This window comes from Ascaphus truei, unplaced genomic scaffold, assembly GCF_040206685.1.
Source record: "Ascaphus truei isolate aAscTru1 unplaced genomic scaffold, aAscTru1.hap1 HAP1_SCAFFOLD_319, whole genome shotgun sequence".
NCBI classification, from domain to species: Eukaryota; Metazoa; Chordata; class Amphibia; order Anura; family Ascaphidae; genus Ascaphus; species Ascaphus truei.
Genome location: NW_027456169.1, coordinates 151909 through 174608, shown reverse-complemented (window position 1 = coordinate 174608; position 22700 = coordinate 151909). Strand labels below are relative to the sequence as shown.

General features: G+C 48.0%; 1 protein-coding gene across 4 annotated transcripts in view; it reads right to left on the bottom strand.

Annotated features, from left to right (window-relative positions):
• Positions 1–22700, bottom strand: part of LOC142483312 (cell adhesion molecule CEACAM6-like) — a 139015-nt gene that overhangs the window by 27453 nt on the left and 88862 nt on the right. For 3 of the 4 annotated variants that reach the window (XM_075583413.1, XM_075583412.1, XM_075583416.1), the window contains 3 exons: positions 14716–14970; positions 3890–4019; positions 1618–1676 (listed from right to left, as the gene is read on the bottom strand). In XM_075583413.1, coding sequence (XP_075439528.1) covers positions 1618–1676; positions 3890–4019; positions 14716–14970 — 444 coding nt within the window. The remainder of the gene's footprint in view (positions 1–1617; positions 1677–3889; positions 4020–14715; positions 14971–22700) is intronic. The other variant, XM_075583414.1, reaches the window with a different exon arrangement.

The following is a 22700-nucleotide window of genomic DNA, read 5'->3' as shown; positions in this document are numbered from 1 at the left end:
AGAGGCCACTGGATATCACTCAGGTACAGCAGGCCGGGCAGCAGTGCGTGGAAGGACAGGGTTACTCCCACCTGATGACGTGTACTCATCACCATGGCAACCGCAGGCTTTAAAAAGCAGGCCTCTGCAGGCCTCTGCGGGCCCCTCCCACCCCGAAGAAGTTCCGTTGATCAGGAACGAAACGCGCGTCGGGATGACGTCGGGTGTGCGACAGACGCTTAGCAGTCTGTTCATTGTCTGCTGCAATAGTACTATACAGTTTACCCAAGATGGGGGCCACAGCTATGGATCGCACTAGCTAGAGATAGTGGCATTAGGGGGTGTGTGTCCTGCGATGATCACTATTTACCACGAGTGAATGTGGAGCTATTTCCATACAAGTGTATGTCAGTGGGCAGTTACACCAGGCTGCTGTGAGTGGATCCGGCAACGTATATCCCCAGGTAGATCATTATATAGATCGCTGGGCTACGTATATACAGGGATTTCACTGAGCTTAAGTGTGTGGGCAAAAGTGCCATGTGAAGAGCACAGGCGTATTCTGACGCCATTGCTACACATTGGGAATTAAGCTAGTGTCACCTGATATTTTCTCACTCAAACAGGATTTATGTACACTCACGTCATAACCCTATAGGGACTTATCTCAGCTACTGTATACATTGTATTTATGTGAAGATGTTATATGTCACATTTTACATTCATTGCAAGATACATCAAGCATGATTGGCTACTATAAGGTTTAATTACCTATGCCAGTTGACAAATAGAGAAATCTATATACAGGATTTCCTACAGCACATGCCCTTAGGTTTTAAGCATTTTCTGTATTTACCGCATTTAACCAATAAACAATTTATTATTTTGATTGAGTAGAGTGCATCGTTTCGGGATCTTTCCTCTTCCCCCCTATAAATGTGTATTATCCCTGACAGCACCTCTCTAGCAAGTAATTAATTCCCAGCTGAGCAGGATATCTCCCCCCCACCCTCCTGCTTGTATAACTGCTCATATTGTATATACAGTGTGTATATATATATATATATATATATATATATATATATATATATATATATCCACAATACTGAGTTAGTTATGGTGAGTAAAAAAGTGACAAAAACCCTCCACAGGAAAGCAAATATGCAAATATAACTGTATGCTCATCTGCATGTCTCAGGCAGGTCTGCAACCCCACCTTTCCCCATTATCACCCAGCATACAGCACTTCCACTGCAGCAAGGGATTCTGGGAAATGACATGCAAATGAGCACACAGAAATATTTTTATTTGATATATGCTTTGCTGTGGAGGGGTTTTCTCACTTTTTTTACCCACCATAATTTAACTACGTATGGTATATCACATTATATATACAGTACATTATATATACAGTACATTATATATACAGTACATAGTACATTATATATCAGGGATGGGTATCCTTGGCTGGGTTGAGGGGAGAACGCTGTGTCACCATTCTATATTGGGGGTTCTTCTTCCCTTCCTTTGGGGTCCCCCTTACATGGCAGACACAAAGATAAACAGCTGCTCATATCTCTAGGATTGAGGCTCTGGGGTCAGATATATACGCCCCCTGCGGAGGGCCGCGGGACTTACCTGCGCGAGCGCACACGGATTTAGGCTCAGGCTGCTTGGGACTTATGTGGTCTGAACGTCTGAAAATAAACAGGCGACCCATCATCATGAGAGGAGAGGAGGAGAGGAGGAGAGGAGGAGAGGAGGAGAGGAGGAGAGGAGGAGAGGAGGAGGAGAGGAGGAGGAGAGGAGGAGGAGGAGAGGAGGAGGAGGAGAGGAGGAGGAGGAGAGGAGGAGGAGAGGAGGAGGAGAGGAGGAGGAGAGGAGGAGAGGAGGAGAGGAGGAGGAGAGGAGGAGAGGAGGAGGAGGAGAGGAGCAGAGGAGGAGCAGAGGAGGAGGAGAGGAGGAGGAGAGGAGGAGGAGAGGAGGAGAGGAGGAGAAGAGGAGGAAGAGGAGGAAGAGAGGAGGAGCAGAGGAGAAGAGGAGAGGAGGAGGAGAGGAGGAGGAGGAGGAGGAGGAGGGGAGGATAGGAGGAGGACGAAGGATAGGAGTACATAGTTACATAAGTGAGCAGGGTATACATTATATACAAGACATTGCATGCACAGTTACAGATAATATATATTATGAGCGTATGTAACAGTTACAGGTAATATATATTATAGGCGTATGTAACAGTTACAGATAATATATATTATAGGCGTATGTAACAGTTACAGATAATATATATTATAGGCGTGTGTAACAGTTACAGGTAATATATATATTATAGGCGTATGTAACAGTTACAGGTAATATATATTATAGGCGTATGTAACAGTTACAGATAATATATATTATAGGCGTGTGTAACAGTTACAGGTAATATATATTATAGGCGTATGTAACAGTTACAGGTAATATATATTATAGGCGTATGTAACAGTTACAGGTAATATATATTATAGGCGTATGTAACAGTTACAGGTAATATATATTATAGGCGTATGTACAGTAACAGTTACAGGTAATATATATTATAGGGGTATGTAACAGTTACAGGTAATATATATTATAGGCGTATGTAACAGTTACAGGTAATATATATTATAGGCGTATGTAACAGTTACAGATAATATATATTATAGGCGTATGTAACAGTTACAGGTAATATATATTATAGGCGTATGTAACAGTTACAGATAATATATATTATAGGCGTATGTAACAGTTACCGACCAGATTAAAATGTGAGACAGCCTTAGACTAGAAAGAACTTGCTGGGAGTTCTTGGGGTTGGGGGGAGTTGGGGGGAGTTCTGGGTGATATGGGAAGTTGCTGGGAGTTCTGGGGGTTGGGGGGAGTTCTGGGTGTTTGGGGGCAGTTGGGGGGAGTTCTGGGTGATATGGGTAGTTGCTGGGAGTTCTGGGGGTTGGGGGGAGTTGTGGAGAGTTTTGGGAAGTTGGGGCAGTTCTTAGTGTTGGGGAGTAGGGGGAAGCTGGGAGTTCTGGGTGTTGGGGGGAATTCTAAGTGTGGGGGAGTTCTGAGTGTTAGGGGGAGTTGTGGGGAGTTCTGGGTGTTGGGGGGAGTTCTGGGTTTGGGGGGAGCTGTGGGCATTTGGGGGGAGTTGTGGGCTACATAGTTACATAGTTACATAGTTACATAGTAGATGAGGTTGAAAAAAGACGTACGTCCATCAAGTTCAACCTATGCTAAATTTAGACAACAGATACTTTATCCTATATCTATACTTATTGATCCAGAGGAAGGCAAACAAAAAACCCCATTAAGGGTAAAAATAAATTCCTTCCTGACTCCAAGAATTGGCAATCGGATTAATCCCTGGATCAGCATCCTTCCCATATTGGGGGGAATTCTAAGTGTTGGGGAGTTGTGGGTGTTAGGGGGATTTAGGGGGAGTTCTGGGTGTGGGGGTGGGAATTGTGGGGGAGATCTGGGTGTTGGGGGGAGTTCGGGTGTTGAGGGGAATTGTGGTAAATTATGGGGAGTTCTGGGCGATGGGGGGAGTTTTGGGTGTTGGGGGGAGTTCTGGGTGTTGGGAGAATTGGGGGGAGTTCTGGGTGTTGGGTTTTTGGGGGGGAATTGGGGGGAGTTATGGGTGTTGGGGGAAATTGTGGGTGTTGGAGGCAATTGGGATGAATTCTGGGCGTTGGGGGGAGTTGTGGTTGTTGGGGGGAGTTGTCGATGTTGGGGGGAGTTATGGGTTTTGGGGTGAGTTCTGGGTATTGAGGGGAATTGTGGGGAGTTCTGGGTGTTGGGGGGAGTTCTGGGTGTTGGGAGTTGTGGGTGTTTGGGGGGAGTTGTGGGGAATTGGGGGTGTTGGGGGGCGTTACATGGGACAGAGAGAACATACTTTTTGTGCTTTTTCTTTAAGACCAGCAAGTAAATTAATGAAACAGCGAGAGCAACAACCAGCAGAGCGGCGACGATGCCAGCGATCGCTCCGGGGGTTAGGGAATCATTCTTATGGCCCGCAGCAGTTTCTGGCAGAAGAAGACACAGAGAGATAAAAGGGCTTTGAACCTCCATATAACAGCAGCAAAACCAAACTGTGCAATCCCATAGCAACGGGTTATTATATACAGGGAGGGGCCCAAGACCCAATTACACTGGTCTTATATAGAAGGAGCACCCCTCATACACCATTAGAATAACCCCGTGCCTGGGACATACCTGAGACTGAGGTAACTCTCACTGTATTAGAATAACCCTGTGCCTGGGACATACCTGGGAATGAGGTAACTCTCACTGTGTTATAATAGCCCTGTGCCTGGGACATACCTGGGAATGAGGTAACTCTCACTGTATTAGAATAACCCTGTGCCTGGGACATACCTGGGAATGAGGTAACTCTCACTGTGTTAGAATAGCCCTGTGCCTGGGACATACCTGGGAATGAGGTAACTCTCACTGTATTAGAATAACCCTGTGCCTGGGACATACCTGGGAATGAGGTAACTCTCACTGTATTAGAATAGCCCTGTGCCTGGGACATACCTGAGAATGAGGTAACTCTCACTGTATTAGAATAACCCTGTGCCTGGGACATACCTGGGAATGAGGTAACTCTCACTGTATTAGAATAGCCCTGTGCCTGGGACATACCTGGGAATGAGGTAACTCTCACTGTGTTAGAATAGCCCTGTGCCTGGGACATACCTGAGAATGAGGTAACTCTCACTGTATTAGAATAACCCTGTGCCTGGGACATACCTGGGAATGAGGTAACTCTCACTGTATTAGAATAGCCCCGTGCCTGGGACATACCTGAGAATGAGGTAACTCTCACTGTGTTAGAATAGCCCTGTGCCTGGGACATACCTGGGAATGAGGTAACTCTCACTGTATTAGAATAACCCTGTGCCTGGGACATACCTGGGAATGAGGTAACTCTCACTGTATTAGAATAACCCTGTGCCTGGGACATACCTGAGAATGAGGTAACTCTCACTGTATTAGAATAGCCCTGTGCCTTAGACATACCTGAGAATGAGGTAACTCTCACTGTATTAGAATAGCCCTGTGCCTGGGACATACCTGGGAATGAGGTAACTCTCACTGTATTAGAATAGCCCCGTGCCTGGGACATACCTGAGAATGAGGTAACTCTCACTGTATTAGAATAGCCCCGTGCCTGGGACATACCTGAGAATGAGGTAACTCTCACTGTATTAGAATAACCCCGTGCCTGGGACATACCTGGGAATGAGGTAACTCTCACTGTATTAGAATAACCCCGTGCCTGGGACATACCTGAGAATGAGGTAACTCTCACTGTATTAGAATAACCCCGTGCCTGGGACATACCTGGGAATGAGGTAACTCTCACTGTATTAGAATAACCCCGTGCCTGGGACATACCTGAGAATGAGGTAACTCTCACTGTATTAGAATAACCCTGTGCCAGGGACATACCTGAGAATGAGGTAACTCTCACTGTATTAGAATAACCCTGTGCCTGGGACATACCTGAGAATGAGGTAACTCTCACTGTATTAGAATAACCCTGTGCCAGGGACATACCTGAGAATGAGGTAACTCTCACTGTATTAGAATAACCCTGTGCCTGGGACATACCTGGGAATGAGGTAACTCTCACTGTATTAGAATAACCCTGTGCCTGGGACATACCTGGGAATGAGGTAACTCTCACTGTGTTAGAATAGCCCTGTGCCTGGGACATACCTGGGAATGAGGTAACTCTCACTGTATTAGAATAACCCTGTGCCTGGGACATACCTGGGAATGAGGTAACTCTCACTGTATTAGAATAGCCCTGTGCCTGGGACATACCTGAGAATGAGGTAACTCTCACTGTATTAGAATAACCCTGTGCCTGGGACATACCTGGGAATGAGGTAACTCTCACTGTATTAGAATAGCCCTGTGCCTGGGACATACCTGGGAATGAGGTAACTCTCACTGTGTTAGAATAGCCCTGTGCCTGGGACATACCTGAGAATGAGGTAACTCTCACTGTATTAGAATAACCCTGTGCCTGGGACATACCTGGGAATGAGGTAACTCTCACTGTATTAGAATAGCCCTGTGCCTGGGACATACCTGGGAATGAGGTAACTCTCACTGTATTAGAATAACCCTGTGCCTGGGACATACCTGAGAATGAGGTAACTCTCACTGTATTAGAATAGCCCTGTGCCTGAGACATACCTGAGAATGAGGTAACTCTCACTGTATTAGAATAGCCCTGTGCCTGGGACATACCTGGGAATGAGGTAACTCTCACTGTATTAGAATAGCCCCGTGCCTGGGACATACCTGAGAATGAGGTAACTCTCACTGTATTAGAATAGCCCCGTGCCTGGGACATACCTGAGAATGAGGTAACTCTCACTGTATTAGAATAACCCCGTGCCTGGGACATACCTGAGAATGAGGTAACTCTCACTGTATTAGAATAGCCCTGTGCCTGGGACATACCTGAGAATGAGGTAACTCTCACTGTATTAGAATAGCCCTGTGCCTGGGACATACCTGGGAATGAGGTAACTCTCACTGTATTAGAATAGCCCCGTGCCTGGGACATACCTGAGAATGAGGTAACTCTCACTGTATTAGAATAGCCCCGTGCCTGGGACATACCTGAGAATGAGGTAACTCTCACTGTATTAGAATAACCCCGTGCCTGGGACATACCTGGGAATGAGGTAACTCTCACTGTATTAGAATAACCCCGTGCCTGGGACATACCTGAGAATGAGGTAACTCTCACTGTATTAGAATAACCCCGTGCATGGGACATACCTGGGAATGAGGTAACTCTCACTGTATTAGAATAACCCTGTGCCTGGGACATACCTGAGAATGAGGTAACTCTCACTGTATTAGAATAACCCTGTGCCAGGGACATACCTGAGAATGAGGTAACTCTCACTGTATTAGAATAACCCTGTGCCTGGGACATACCTGAGAATGAGGTAACTCTCACTGTATTAGAATAACCCTGTGCCAGGGACATACCTGAGAATGAGGTAACTCTCACTGTATTAGAATAACCCTGTGCCTGGGACATACCTGGGAATGAGGTAACTCTCCCTGTATTAGAATAGCCCTGTGCCTGGGACATACCTGAGAATGAGGTAACTCTCACTGTATTAGAATAACCCTGTGCCTGGGACATACCTGAGAATGAGGTAACTCTCACTGTATTAGAATAACCCTGTGCCTGGGACATACCTGAGAATGAGGTAACTCTCACTGTATTAGAATAACCCTGTGCCTGGGACATACCTGAGAATGAGGTAACTCTCACTGTATTAGAATAGCCCTGTGCCTGGGACATACCTGGGAATGAGGTAACTCTCACTGTATTAGAATAACCCTGTGCCTGGGACATACCTGAGAATGAGGTAACTCTCCCTGTATTAGAATAACCCTGTGCCTGGGACATACCTGGGAATGAGGTAACTCTCACTGTATTAGAATAACCCTGTGCCTGGGACATACCTGAGAATGAGGTAACTCTCACTGTATTAGAATAGCCCTGTGCCTGGGACATACCTGAGAATGAGGTAACTCTCATTGTATTAGAATAACCCTGTGCCTGGGACATACCTGAGAATGAGGTAACTCTCACTGTGTTAGAATAGCCCTGTGCCTGGGACATACCTGGGAATGAGGTAACTCTCACTGTGCTAGAATAGCCCTGTGCCTGGGACATACCTGAGAATGAGGTAACTCTCACTGTGTTAGAATAGCCCTGTGCCTGGGACATACCTGGGAATGAGGTAACTCTCACTGTATTAGAATAACCCTGTGCCTGGGACATACCTGGGAATGAGGTAACTCTCACTGTATTAGAATAACCCTGTGCCTGGGACATACCTGGGAATGAGGTAACTCTCACTGTGTTAGAATAGCCCTGTGCCTGGGACATACCTGAGAATGAGGTAACTCTCACTGTGTTAGAATAGCCCTGTGCCTGGGACATACCTGGGAATGAGGTAACTCTCACTGTATTAGAATAACCCTGTGCCTGGGACATACCTGGGAATGAGGTAACTCTCACTGTGTTAGAATAGCCCTGTGCCTGGGACATACCTGAGAATGAGGTAACTCTCACTGTGTTAGAATAGCCCTGTGCCTGGGACATACCTGGGAATGAGGTAACTCTCACTGTATTAGAATAACCCTGTGCCTGGGACATACCTGGGAATGAGGTAACTCTCACTGTATTAGAATAGCCCTGTGCCTGGGACATACCTGAGAATGAGGTAACTCTCACTGTATTAGAATAACCCTGTGTCTGGGACATACCTGGGAATGAGGTAACTCTCACTGTATTAGAATAGCCCTGTGCCTGGGACATACCTGGGAATGAGGTAACTCTCACTGTGTTAGAATAGCCCTGTGCCTGGGACATACCTGAGAATGAGGTAACTCTCACTGAATTAGAATAACCCTGTGCCTGGGACATACCTGGGAATGAGGTAACTCTCACTGTATTAGAATAGCCCTGTGCCTGGGACATACCTGGGAATGAGGTAACTCTCACTGTATTAGAATAACCCTGTGCCTGGGACATACCTGAGAATGAGGTAACTCTCACTGTATTAGAATTTCCCTGTGCCTGAGACATACCTGAGAATGAGGTAACTCTCACTGTATTAGAATAGCCCTGTGCTTGGGACATACCTGGGAATGAGGTAACTCTCACTGTATTAGAATAGCCCCGTGCCTGGGACATACCTGGGAATGAGGTAACTCTCACTGTATTAGAATAGCCCCGTGCCTGGGACATACCTGAGAATGAGGTAACTCTCACTGTATTAGAATAACCCTGTGCCTGGGACATACCTGAGAATGAGGTAACTCTCACTGTATTAGAATAGCCCTGTGCCTGAGACATACCTGAGAATGAGGTAACTCTCCCTGTATTAGAATAGCCCTGTGCCTGGGACATACCTGGGAATGAGGTAACTCTCACTGTATTAGAATAGCCCCGTGCCTGGGAAATACCTGAGAATGAGGTAACTCTCACTGTATTAGAATAGCCCCGTGCCTGGGACATACCTGAGAATGAGGTAACTCTCACTGTATTAGAATAACCCTGTGCCTGGGACATACCTGGGAATGAGGTAACTCTCACTGTATTAGAATAACCCTGTGCCTGGGACATACCTGAGAATGAGGTAACTCTCACTGTATTAGAATAGCCCTGTGCCTGGGACATACCTGAGAATGAGGTAACTCTCACTGTATTAGAATAACCCTGTGCCTGAGACATACCTGAGAATGAGGTAACTCTCACTGTGTTAGAATAGCCCTGTGCCTGGGACATACCTGGGAATGAGGTAACTCTCACTGTGCTAGAATAGCCCTGTGCCTGGGACATACCTGAGAATGAGGTAACTCTCACTGTATTAGAATAGCCCTGTGCCTGGGACATACCTGAGAATGAGGTAACTCTCCCTGTATTAGAATAGCCCTGTGCCTGGGACATACCTGGGAATGAGGTAACTCTCACTGTATTAGAATAACCCTGTGCCTGGAACATACCTGAGAATGAAGTAACTCTCACTGTATTAGAATAACCCTGTTCCTGGTACATACCTGGGAATGAGGTAACTCTCACTGTATTAGAATAACCCTGTGCCTGGGACATACCTGGGAATGAGGTAACTCTCACTGTATTAGAATAGCCCTGTGCCTGGGACATACCTGAGAATGAGGTAACTCTCACTGTATTAGAATAGCCCTGTGCCTGGGACATACCTGGGAATGAGGTAACTCTCACTGTATTAGAATAGCCCTGTGCCTGGGACATACCTGGGAATGAGGTAACTCTCACTGTGTTAGAATAGCCCTGTGCCTGGGACATACCTGAGAATGAGGTAACTCTCACTGTATTAGAATAGCCCTGTGCCTGGGACATACCTGGGAATGAGGTAACTCTCACTGTATTAGAATAACCCCGTGCCTGGGACATACCTGGGAATGAGGTAACTCTCACTGTATTAGAATAGCCCTGTGCCTGGGACATACCTGAGAATGAGGTAACTCTCACTGTGTTAGAATAGCCCTGTGCCTGGGACATACCTGAGAATGAGGTAACTCTCACTGTTTTAGAATAGCCCTGTGCCTGGGACATACCTGGGAATGAGGTAACTCTCACTGTATTAGAATAACCCTGTGCCTGGGACATACCTGAGAATGAGGTAACTCTCTATGTATTAGAATAATCCTGTGCCTGGGACATACCTGGGAATGAGGTAACTCTCACTGTATTAGAATAGCCCTGTGCCTGGGACATACCTGAGAATGAGGTAACTCTCACTGTGTTAGAATAGCCCTGTGCCTGGGACATACCTGAGAATGAGGTAACTCTCACTGTATTAGAATAGCCCTGTGCCTGGGACATACCTGGGAATGAGGTAACTCTCACTGTATTAGAATAACCCTGTGCCTGGGACATACCTGGGAATGAGGTAACTCTCACTGTATTAGAATAGCCCTGTGCCTTGGACATACGTGGGAGTGAGGTAACTCTCACTGTATTAGAATAGCCCTGTGCCTGGGACATACCTGGGAATGAGGTAACTCTCACTGTGTTAGAATAGCCCCGTGCCTGGGACATACCTGGGAATGAGGTAACTCTCACTGTGTTAGAATAGCCCTGTGCCTGGGACATACCTGAGAATGAGGTAACTCTCACTGTGTTAGAATAGCCCTGTGCCTGGGACATACCTGAGAATGAGGTAACTCTCACTGTATTAGAATAGCCCTGTGCCTGGGACATACCTGAGAATGAGGTAACTCTCACTGTGTTAGAATAGCCCTGTGCCTGGGACACACCTGGGAATGAGGTAACTCTCACTGTATTAGAATAACCCTGTGCCTGAGACATACCTGAGAATGAGGTAACTCTCACTGTATTAGAATAGCACTGTGCCTGGGACATACCTGAGAATGAGGTAACTCTCACTGTATTAGAATAACCCTGTGCCTGGGACATACCTGGGAATGAGGTAACTCTCACTGTATTAGAATAGCCCTGTGCCTGGGACATACCTGGGAATGAGGTAACTCTCACTGTATTAGAATAACCCCGTGCCTGGGACATACCTGGGAATGAGTTAACTCTCACTGTATTAGAATAACCCTGTGCCTGGGACATACCTGAGAATGAGGTAACTCTCACTGTATTAGAATAACCCTGTGCCTGGGACATACCTGAGAATGAGGTAACTCTCACTGTATTAGAATAGCCCTGTGCCTGGGACATACCTGAGAATGAGGTAACTCTCACTGTATTAGAATAACCCTGTGCCTGGGACATACCTGAGAATGAGGTAACTCTCACTGTATTAGAATAGCCCTGTGCCTGGGACATACCTGAGAATGAGGTAACTCTCACTGTATTAGAATAGCCCTGTGCCTGGGACATACCTGGGAATGAGGTAACTCTCACTGTATTAGAATAACCCTGTGCCTGGGACATACCTGAGAATGAGGTAACTCTCACTGTATTAGAATAGCCCTGTGCCTGGGACATACCTGAGAATGAGGTAACTCTCACTGTGTTAGAATAGCCCTGTGCCTGAGACATACCTGAGAATGAGGTAACTCTCACTGTATTAGAATAGCCCTGTGCCTTGGACATACCTGGGAATGAGGTAACTCTCACTGTGTTAGAATAGCCCTGTGCCTGGGACATACCTGAGAATGAGGTAACTCTCACTGTATTAGAATAACCCTGTGCCTGGGACATACCTGGGAATGAGGTAACTCTCACTGTATTAGAATAGCCCTGTGCCTGGGACATACCTGGGAATGAGGTAACTCTCACTGTATTAGAATAACCCTGTGCCTGGGACATACCTGAGAATGAGGTAACTCTCACTGTATTAGAATAGCCCTGTGCCTGAGACATACCTGAGAATGAGGTAACTCTCACTGTATTAGAATAGCCCTGTGCCTGGGACATACCTGAGAATGAGGTAACTCTCACTGTATTAGAATAACCCTGTGCCTGGGACATACCTGAGAATGAGGTAACTCTCACTGTATTAGAATAGCCCCGTGCCTGGGACATACCTGAGAATGAGGTAACTATCACTGTATTAGAATAGCCCCGTGCCTGGGACATACCTGAGAATGAGGTAACTCTCACTGTATTAGAATAGCCCCGTGCCTGGGACATACCTGAGAATGAGGTAACTCTCACTGTATTAGAATAGCCCTGTGCCTGGGACATACCTGAGAATGAGGTAACTCTCACTGTGTTAGAATAGCCCTGTGCCTGGGACATACCTGGGAATGAGGTAACTCTCACTGTATTAGAATCACCCTGTGCCTGGGACATACCTGGGAATGAGGTAACTCTCACTGTATTAGAATAGCCCTGTGCCTGGGACATACCTGGGAATGAGGTAACTCTCACTGTATTAGAATCACCCTGTGCCTGGGACATACCTGGGAATGAGGTAACTCTCACTGTATTAGAATAGCCCTGTGCCTGGGACATACCTGAGAATGAGGTAACTCTCACTATATTATTTCCTGAGGAAATATGTAATAAATAAATAAGCGACCAGTCAGCACAAACAGCACACGGTGTAATCTTTACACGCTGAACATCTCAATGTCCCCAAATCCCGACCAGAGACCCCCACTCCTTATAAGTAACAACCTGGGGACCTCACCGAGCTTGTGGACCTCTCACGGGGGACCAGCACTTTTAACACCTTTATACCTTTCTGGGATCATTCACTAGGCAAAACAAGGAAGTGGAATAATATGAGGTTTATTGGGGTGAAACCCACGGATACACAATGAATACGCAAAATACAGACAAAATACACACTTACTGGGAGTCTGGGGTGAAAACTAGCCTCAAATAGGTGCCGGGCGCTTGCTTTGGGAGGCTTATCCTGACGGGAAATCCCCCCGGTCTTCCTGTTACTCTCTGCGGGTAGAATACCCAACCGTGACCGCTACGCTCTATTTTCAGAATTGGACCTCGCTCTGACTTAGTCTCAGCTGGGCCGGCTTTCCTAGCTCCAAAAAGAAGCCGCTCGTTCTGTTATTCGCAACAGAGCAACTTTGAAAAGCCGCCTTGTATCACCGACTCAAGCCACAGAATGTCTGGTTCCCTGATCGGGCCGTCTCCTTACATACCCTCCGCTGTGCTCTCTCTAACATGGAAGTCAGAGCAGCGACCAATCAGAGTGTGGGAAATTTTCACACCAGCCAACTGGAACAGGGGCTCATCCGCCTGCTGATATCAGAGGAGGGGGCGTGCCAAGCCGGCTCGAAAAGCCAGGCGAGCGGGAAATATGAATCGGCCAATGGGAAACGCGCCTACGAGCCACATCTTCCCCCTGCCAACCCATTGCCACCCGCTGGGCAGGATCCACCAGGTCTGGCAGTCCAAAAAGGTGTCCCAACAGGGTGCCCATTGTTCTCCGGATCTGGTACCTCGCCCTTCCCCGCTCACCAAATGGTCCTCTCTCCTCTGGACATCCTCCCTCCTTTGAAGTCCGATGTCTATGCAGACCTCCCGGCGCCTATGTGGATGCCCGGGCTGGTTGTATAGACATTAACACAGATTGTATAAGCACACTGTCTATTACCTATCTACATTAATGGACATTCAGTGTGTGTCCATCTTGGGATATTTCCATGAGGAAGGCGTGACACACTGTGAGCATACAGTACCAATCTGCTATTGCGGAGCCTCTAGCCAGTCATACGAACATACAACAGGTTCCATCGGTTTGTGGCTCACACCTTTTATCCCGTTCTTTGTGTCACTCATTAACCACATATTGGTTGGCGGTGTGACTGAGAGATTTGTTTGTTTTCAGTGTGGTCAATTACCCTTTATTCCACTATTAAACACCCCCCTCGTTTTAATATTTCGCTATATTGTTCAGGTAAACCTCAAACAGAGGTTTATCCACTGATCTGTATTTTAATTGAGGATGCCTCCTAATAAAGTTTATTTCAATGTATTAATCATTACAATTAGTTTATTGTACTTACCTCTATCTCCAGGCCCCTGGTCCAGTGATATCAGTTCACCAGCCATTTTTAGAGTGCTCTCCACATAGGGGTCTTTTCTTTAGCTTAGCTGTTCAGTTATTTCCCCTGATTGTAGCACCTTAATCTAGGCTGTAGCCCGGGTTTCCTCCCTCCCCCCCCCCGGGTTTCCTTCCCCCCCCCCCGGGATTCCTCCCCCCCCCTTTTCCCGGTTTCCCTGGTTGTATATAAATACATTTTGACCCAAATATCCCACATAAAACTCCCACTCCCAAAGTCTCATGTTTATTGGGGAAGGTGAACATGTTAAGCCCCAAACAGGACAGGTTTTTGGTATACATTACATTGTCCCTGGCTTATGGTGCTGCTTAGCTGCCAGGGACCCACAGTTTTCATGGGTAACCAGTCGGGCTTCACCTTTATGATGATGAATGGCTACACACAGTCATGTATGTATGTGCGCGTGCTGCGTGTGCTGCGTGTGCTGCGTGTGCTGCTGGGTCTCAGGACTTACCATTCACAGTCACATACAGAGAGATGGCAGCTGAGCGCTGGGTCACCGGGTTATACACCTCACAGGTGTGACTGCCATTTATGTATGTGCGTGTGCCTGCCATGTATGTATGTGTGGGTGCTGCGTGTGCTCTGCGTGTGCTGCTGGGTCTCAGGACTTACCATTCACAGTCACATACAGGGAGATGGCAGCTGAGCGCTGGGTCACTGAGTTATACACCTCACAGGTGTAATTCCCCCCATCCTGGGGCTCGGCCCCTGGAATACGGAGCTCGCTCTGCTGGGTATTTAACGCTGTCCCATTGTGTCTCCACTTATAGGTGGCGGGTGGGACAGAACCAGCACCACATTGTAATGAGACGGGAGACCCAGCCGCCACCAGTACTGAGCCCGTAAGGGTCAGATCGTCAGGACCGTCTGCAATGAGAAGAGACCCCCGTGCCAGTGTATAGTCAGTACTCGTGATATATAGTCAGTACTCGGGGTATATAGTCAGTACTCGCGGTATATAGTCAGTACTCGCGGTATATAGTCAGTACTCACGGTATATAGTCAGTACTCGCGGTATATAGTCAGTACCCGTGGTATATAGTCAGTACTCGTGGTATATAGGCAGTACTCGTGGTATATAGGCAGTACTCGTGGTATATAGTCAGTACTCGCGGTATATAGTCAGTACTCGCGGTATATAGTCAGTACTCGTGGTATATAGTCAGTACTCGTGGTATATAGGCAGTACTCGTTGTATATAGTCAGTACTCATGGCATATAGTCAGTACTTGCGGTTATATAGTCAGTACTCGTGGTATATAGTCAGTACTCATGGTATATAGTCAGTGCTCGTGGTATACAGTCAGTACTCGTGGTATACAGTCAGTACTCGTGGTATACAGTCAGTACTCGTGGTATACAGTCAGTACTCGTGGTATATAGCCAGTACTCGTGGCATATAGTCAGTACTCGTGGTATATAGTCAGTACTCATGACATATAGTCAGTACTCGCGGTTATATACAGGCATACCCCGCATTAACATACGCAATGGGACCGGAGCATGTATGTAAAGTGAAAATGTACTTAAAGTGAAGCACTACCTTTTTCCCACTTATCTATGCATGTTCTGTACTGCAATCGTCATATATACGTGCATAACTGATGTAAATAACACATGTGTAACAGGCTCTATAGTCTCCCCGCTTGCGCACAGCTTCGGTACAGGTAGGGAGCCGGTATCGCTGTTCAGATCGTGATGACAGGCGCATGCGCGAGCTGTCGTTTGCCTATTGGGCGATATGTACTTACTCGTGAGTGTCCTTAAACCGGGGTATGCCTGTAGTCAGTACTCATGGTATATAGTTAGTACCTGTAGTATATAATCAGTACTTGTGTTATATAGTCAGTACACGTGGTATATAGTCAGTATTTGTAGTATATAATCAGTACTCGTGGTATATAGTCAGTACTCATGGCATATAGTCAGTACTCGTGGTATACAGTCAGTACTCGTGGTATACAGTCAGTACTCGTGGCATACAGTCAGTACTTGCGGTTATATAGTCAGTACTCGCGGTATATAGTCAGTACTTGTGGTATACAGTCAGTACTCGTGGTATACAGTCAGTACTCGTGGTATATAGTCAGTACTCGTGGTTATGTAGTCAGTACTCATGGTATATAGTCAGTACTTGTAGTATATAATCATTACTCATGGTATATAGTCAGTACTTGCGGTATATAGTCAGTACTCACGGTATATAGTCAGTACTCATGGTATATAAGAAATATATGATCACCTGCACTTCATCCATGTAAGGAGCATGCAGCTAGGCGAAAAAAGTGGCCATACAATAGTGAAAAACGGAAAGTGAATCCCTGCGCTTCTGCCTAATGGGTTAACAATATATGGGAAATAAATATATATACATAGTGTGCAAATCTATGAGATAAAGGAGACTTTTAGTTACATCCTTTGATCAAATAATGCCCAAGCCTGTCACCAAACGCCAAGGTAAGTCTCATAGGCAGGTCCCTACACTGACTGCAACTAGTGTTATGTGAAAATGCCCCAGGTGGGGTTAAAGTGTCCAAGCGTGTGCTTATATATCTAGTGCAGTTACAACGAGTTAATACCAGGGAGAACACTTACATAATAATGTATATAATGAATACTCGCAGTACAGTATATCGTCAGTACTCATGGTATATAATGAATACTTGCTGTGTATATTCAGTGCTCGTGGTATATAATGAATTCTCGCAGTATATATTCAGTACTCGTGGTATAAAATTAATACTGGCAATATATATTCAGTACTTGTGGTATATAATGAATACTCACAGTGTATATTCAGTACTCATGTTATATAATGAATACTGGCAGTATATAGTCAGTACTCGTGGTATATAATGAATACTCGCAGCATATATTCAGTACGCACAGTATATAATTATTAGAGATGGGATAACATTTTTGCAGAAATTTGAATTTGCGCGTTCCTTTTATTTGCGGATCTGTCTCAGACGGGAAAGATTGGGCGATTTCTGTATCCCTGAAAACCTGAATTTGTTTGTGGGTTCCGAACACTGAAACATGGGGGATTTTTTGGGGGGGGAAAGGAGAGTGGAGGAGAGAGAGACCTATTTCATTAAAGTCACAATCACTATGTATATATATATATATATATATATATATATATATATATATATATATATATATATATATATATATATATATATATATATATATATATATATATACGCTTCCCAAAGGATTTCAGTAAGAACTATTCTGACAAGCCCAAAGCACCTTGTGAGGAAGGAGGTACTGGTGTCAGGTCCAACAGGATCAGAACCCACAACCTCTGCTATTCAGGGGAGCAGCGCTAGCCTTGCACTCTCCCAGATGCTGGATAGCTCCCTGTTACTGTCATACTGCAGAGCTCGCTGCGCACACCTGCAGCTAATACTCTCAGGCCTGGGACATAGTGGTGTATCCGGGTGGAGGCGCGCTGAGGCTCAGGGAAAGCGGTGCTTTCCCTGGCCTTACACAGCGCGCCATCCGTGGGCGTGTCGGGGGCGGGTCTGGGGGCGGGCCAGTGACGTCACGAAACTGGTTTGCCCTCATTGGGCGAACAGCTCACGTGACCGGCCCTGCGCTCCGGCGAGCGCCAAATCTGAAGACTCGGTGAGACACACGCTTCCCCAAGCGTGCGGACGCGTGCGCGAGCCCCTGCTAAAGCCGCTCTCATTGCGGCTGCAGGGGCTCAGTGCCGAGCAGCAGCGCGCCTCAGCACAGGTCAGCGCATAAGCGCTGACCATGCCCGAGGCATTAGCTCCTTCCCTGGCTTCCTTTAAGAGCAGAGCACTGACAGTACCATGAGCCTGGGGGTATAATAAGGAGTACCCCTGAGGTACCCCACATTCCTGGCAGAAATGCTTTTAGCCGGATTAGGTACGGGTGTGAGCAGTAACGGTACAATACGCTTTAATTCCCACCTCCAGAGCTGCCGCGTGGAATAGCAGCGGGTGTTTGCTGTGTTCCTGACAGGAGTACCCCCTATATATATATATATATATATATATGTAGCCGTGACCCCTGATTCACCCTGAAAGAGCGAGAGGTTGCGCCTGCACAGAGTGATTTGCAAAAGCCCGCGATGGAGGAGAGTGCTAATTGGTGGAAGGGAGCAGACCCTTGTCCCAGCAGCCCCGCGGGGAGTGTCATGTGGGAGAGTGAGCCAATGGGCTGAGGACGTGGAGGAGATATAGGGAGGTGTTGCGCGCACATGGAGGAGAGCTGGTAGGAGAGGAGAGGAGACGGAGTGTCTGTGTAGGGGAGGTTAAGCCGCCCCCGGCGTATGCCGTGTGCCCCAGGCCCAGTTTAGCCCTGAGTCACGGTAGAGACAAGCTGAGCCAGGGATCGCCATAGCGAGGTTCCTGTTCCCCTAGTATCCTTAGCCCTCGATCGGGACTATACTATCGAGCGGGAGGCCTGGGCTCAGACCCCGCGTGTGGTTACTGGAGTCCGGGTGGAATCGCCCCGGATCATCTTCAGAGAGAGAGAGAGAAAGGTATCGACGTGCGGAGACCCTTTGTGAAGAGCGTAGCAGATCCGAGTACTGGAGTGCTGGGCAGGTATTTCAACAAGTGCACCACCGGTACCATTCATTCATTCGGGACACAGTGGCTGCGCAGTCACCCATACACATATGGTTGGTTAACTGTGGAGTAGCAGGACTGTTCTGTTGGGGATCCGCCGTGGCGCTTGATTGTGTTGGCGTCCGCCGTGGCGCAAGATAGTGTTACCGTCCGCCGTGGCGTGTTATACGGTGTTACTGACTGGGATGTTATTGTGTGTACCTACATGTGAGCTTTGCCTATGAGTAAAAGAAGTTGGTTATGGTAATTGGCTGTGTGTCAGTAATTATTGCATAGACGTCCTGCGAAGACCCACTCCCCCGCTGGCGGGAGCTGTCGCAGGTTGAGGCGCTGCACCCGTGATACTTATTGCGCGTACCCCAGGCTCTCTGTGGCAGAGACTCAGGCCCTGCGAGCCTACAGGTGACACAGCACATAGTAGCGGCTTGCTAGCGATAGGAAGCAGGGCTACATTTGGAGGCGCGGCTGAGATCTTAGACCTGGGGTGCCCCTCGAAACTAAATTGTTGCTACCATGGCTCTTGCTACCCGTCACGAGATACGTGACTGGGCCCGCCAAGACGCCTACCCATCGCGCCGTAGCGCTGGCCCGAGTGCCCATGGCCTTGCCCTTAGAGACTTTACAGACGGCCTTGCGACAACTCCCGGGTTTTGCCAAAGCTCGCCTGGTAGATGTACAGGTAGATCGCAACTCTAACTGGAACACCTTGCTGGTGGACTGTCGGCGCAACCTGTTAGCGCTCGAACCTGCCGTTCCTCAATGCCTGGCCCTGCCCGATGCTCCGCTTGGCGGTAGTCTTTTTGTCTACCCCCTCCGAGACTCCCCAGTACGTCCGCTGGATGAGGACGACCCCACCCTTCCTTTTGCTCACTATGCCGAGAGCGACTGCGGTAGTTGCCTGTCCGCCTCCAGTTATCCAGGGTCAAGCACCTCCGCCGAGGCCGGAGTACGTAGTAATATGCTGCAGAAACTCAATGACAAAATAGACCAGTTATCCGGTCCCCCTAGTCTACCGCCGCTGGTTGAAGTGCTTACGATATGACCATGCCCAGAACTACCGGAAGCTAAAAGCTTTTTCGGGGACCCCCCCTGTGCCTACCGGGGAAGACGGGGTAGAAACATGGAAGGAACACATGAGGGGCGTAATGGAAGAGTGGTCGTGCACCGATGTGGTGAAAAGGCAAAGACTCATGGAGTGCCTGCGGCCCACAGCGGCCACCCTGATCAGTATACACCGCGAGCAATACCCCGAACTAACCTCTCGCTTGATGATCGAGTTCCTGGCAGAAGGCTATAGCGCGAAAGAGATCATGGTGCTTTGTGGGCCAAGTACTATGCCATAAATCAAAAGGAGGGGGAAGAACTGTCTGCCTATGTACACCGAGTGCAAATGTCTCTCGGGCCGTTATTACATCATAAACATGTGCTGCCCTCTCAGATGGATGAGTATCTCCGTAAGCAGTACCTCCGCGGGTCTAGCCCTACCCACCCCATAGCCAGTATGATTCGTGACCACCTCACGCGGGGCCCTCTCCCTTCGTTCATCCAACTCCTGCAGCAGGTGAAGGAGCACGAGACGCATCTAATGCTGCACTCCCTTCAGAAGCCGAAGAGTAGCAGCTAAACCCAAAGGGAGCGCTGACAAGAAGGAGGACCCCCCGGACAAGCCGGGCCCAGAGAAGCCGCCTTACGCAGGACGGTCGTCGCCTCCGCTCGATCGGCGTGCTGTTCCCCGGGATATGTCGTGCTACAAATGTGGGAAGAGGGGGCATATATCCTACGACTGTCGCCTGGGCGATTCTCGATGCCGGAGCCCTTCCCCCAAGAAGTTCCCGCCCCAAGCTATGGTTTGCAGGGTGTATGCGACAGATAACGACCAGGCCGGGACCCCCGCGGGAGGAGAAGAGCCGGCAGAAGACAGTAACCGGGTAGGTCCGGTAGCGTTGATTCAGGTACTCGTGGATGGGATCTACTCTTCCGCGCTACTAGACACCGGATCCCAAGTCACCATCATATATCGGGGGTTCTATGATCGTCATCTTCGAAAACGGCCGCTACGACCGGCTGAACACATCAAGGTACGTGGGTTAAGCAATGACGACTATCCCATCGATGGCCTAGTGACCGTGGACCTGGAAATACAGCAGCTCAATACGGGAAAAACTCACCCCATGAAGGTGGACGCCTTGGTGTGTCCGGAACCCCGAGACACCCCCAAGTACCCCATCATACTCGGTACCAATGCTGACATTGTGCAAGCGGTCATCCGGGCCTACCTACACGAGACTAAAGAGCTCCCCATGTCGAGCCTGCAGCTGCAATTGGTTCAAGAAGATCCAGCCCCGCCCCCTTCTCCTCCAGATGACTACGGACTGCTGTTCTGCGGAAGGGGAGGTTTGACCCGACTCTTCCCCGGAGAAACGCAAAGAGTTCCCGCTTGGTGTGCCTATGCTGAGCGTCTAGCCTAAGACCAGCAATTCTCGCTAGAGAGTACCCCAGAGGAGGATGTACGTCGGGGGTATTGGCTCATACCCGAATTTCGCCATTGGCATGTCGCCATTCCTCGACGGATTGACGTGATGGTACAGAATCTGTCGCCCTTCCCCGTGGCCGTCGATGTGGGCCAACGGATAGGGAGGATTTATCCTGTCAGTTCGGTGGAAGAAGCCGTGCAAGTGAACGCGACCCGAGTGGAAGAAACCGGGACGGCCCTAAGCTTCGAGTTTGGCTCGTCCGAGTTGCCAGGAGCCTGGAAGGAACGGTTGCGGGCGCAACTGGAGCAGAGATGATCCGTATTCTCTACGGGGGAAATAGATGTGGGGTGTAGTCGCAATGCCCAACACACCATTCGGATGACTGATGAGAAGCCTTTCCGGGAGCGTTCCCGCCGACTCGCTCCCAGGGACGTGGAGGATGTGAGGGCAGCTATCAATGAAATGGAAGCTGCCGGGATTGTCAAAGAGTCCCGCAGTCCCTATGCCTCTCCTATAGTAGTCGTGAGAAAAAAAAATGGAACAGTGAGACTATGTGTGGATTATCAGACGCTGAACAATCGGACGGTGCCGGACCAGTATAATCTTCCCCGCATAGAGGAGATTCTCAATACCTTACACGGGAGCCAGTGCTTCAGCGTACTGGACCTGTGGTCCAGGTATTATCAAGTCCCTATGAGCCCCGAGGATCAAGAAAAGACCGCGTTTGTCTGCCCCCTTGGGTTTTATCAATTCACCCGTATGCCCCAAGGCATATGCGGGGCACCAGCTACCTTCCAGCGGTTAATGGAGAAGACGCTGAGGGACCTCAACCCCCGAGAATGCCTGGTGTACCTAGATGACATCATAGTCTTCGGGAAAACCCTGGAAGAGCATGAGGTCCGTCTTCTGAAGGTACTGGATAGACTGTCTCAGGAAGGTCTCAAACTCTCTCTGGACAAATGCCGGTTCTGCCAGACCTCTGTTTGACAGAAGATTCCATTCATATAAGGATCCAGCAGAGGAACGGCAGAAAGACCCTCACTACAGTACAGGGCATCGCTGATGATTACGATAAAAAGAAACTAGTTAAAGCCTTTAAGAAGAACGTACGTAGGACACATAGGGGCCTATGCAGAGAGCAGCGAATTTAAAAATTGGCGAGGGTAATAAAAAGTTGCTTTTTTGGAGAGTTTTCTTCTCCATATGCAGAAATGTGCGAAATCTGCAATTTATAGCATGAATGCGTGTGGCGAGTTTAAAATGGAGAGATGCGCGCAGCTGAAATGTGTTAAAAAAAATCGCGCATTTTTTTTCTCCTTTCCTATGGCCGGCGAGCTCCAGCTTCTTGCCAACTTTTCTTGGCGGAGCAAATTGTAGAAAATCGCGCCATTTTATTGGCGCGAACAGCCGCTAGATGCCGTTCGCGCCTTTCTGAATTAGGATATTTTTAAAACTGGCGACATGTAGGTTCTCGCCAGCCACGCGGCGAGATTTACAAATAGAAAAAAAAATGGCG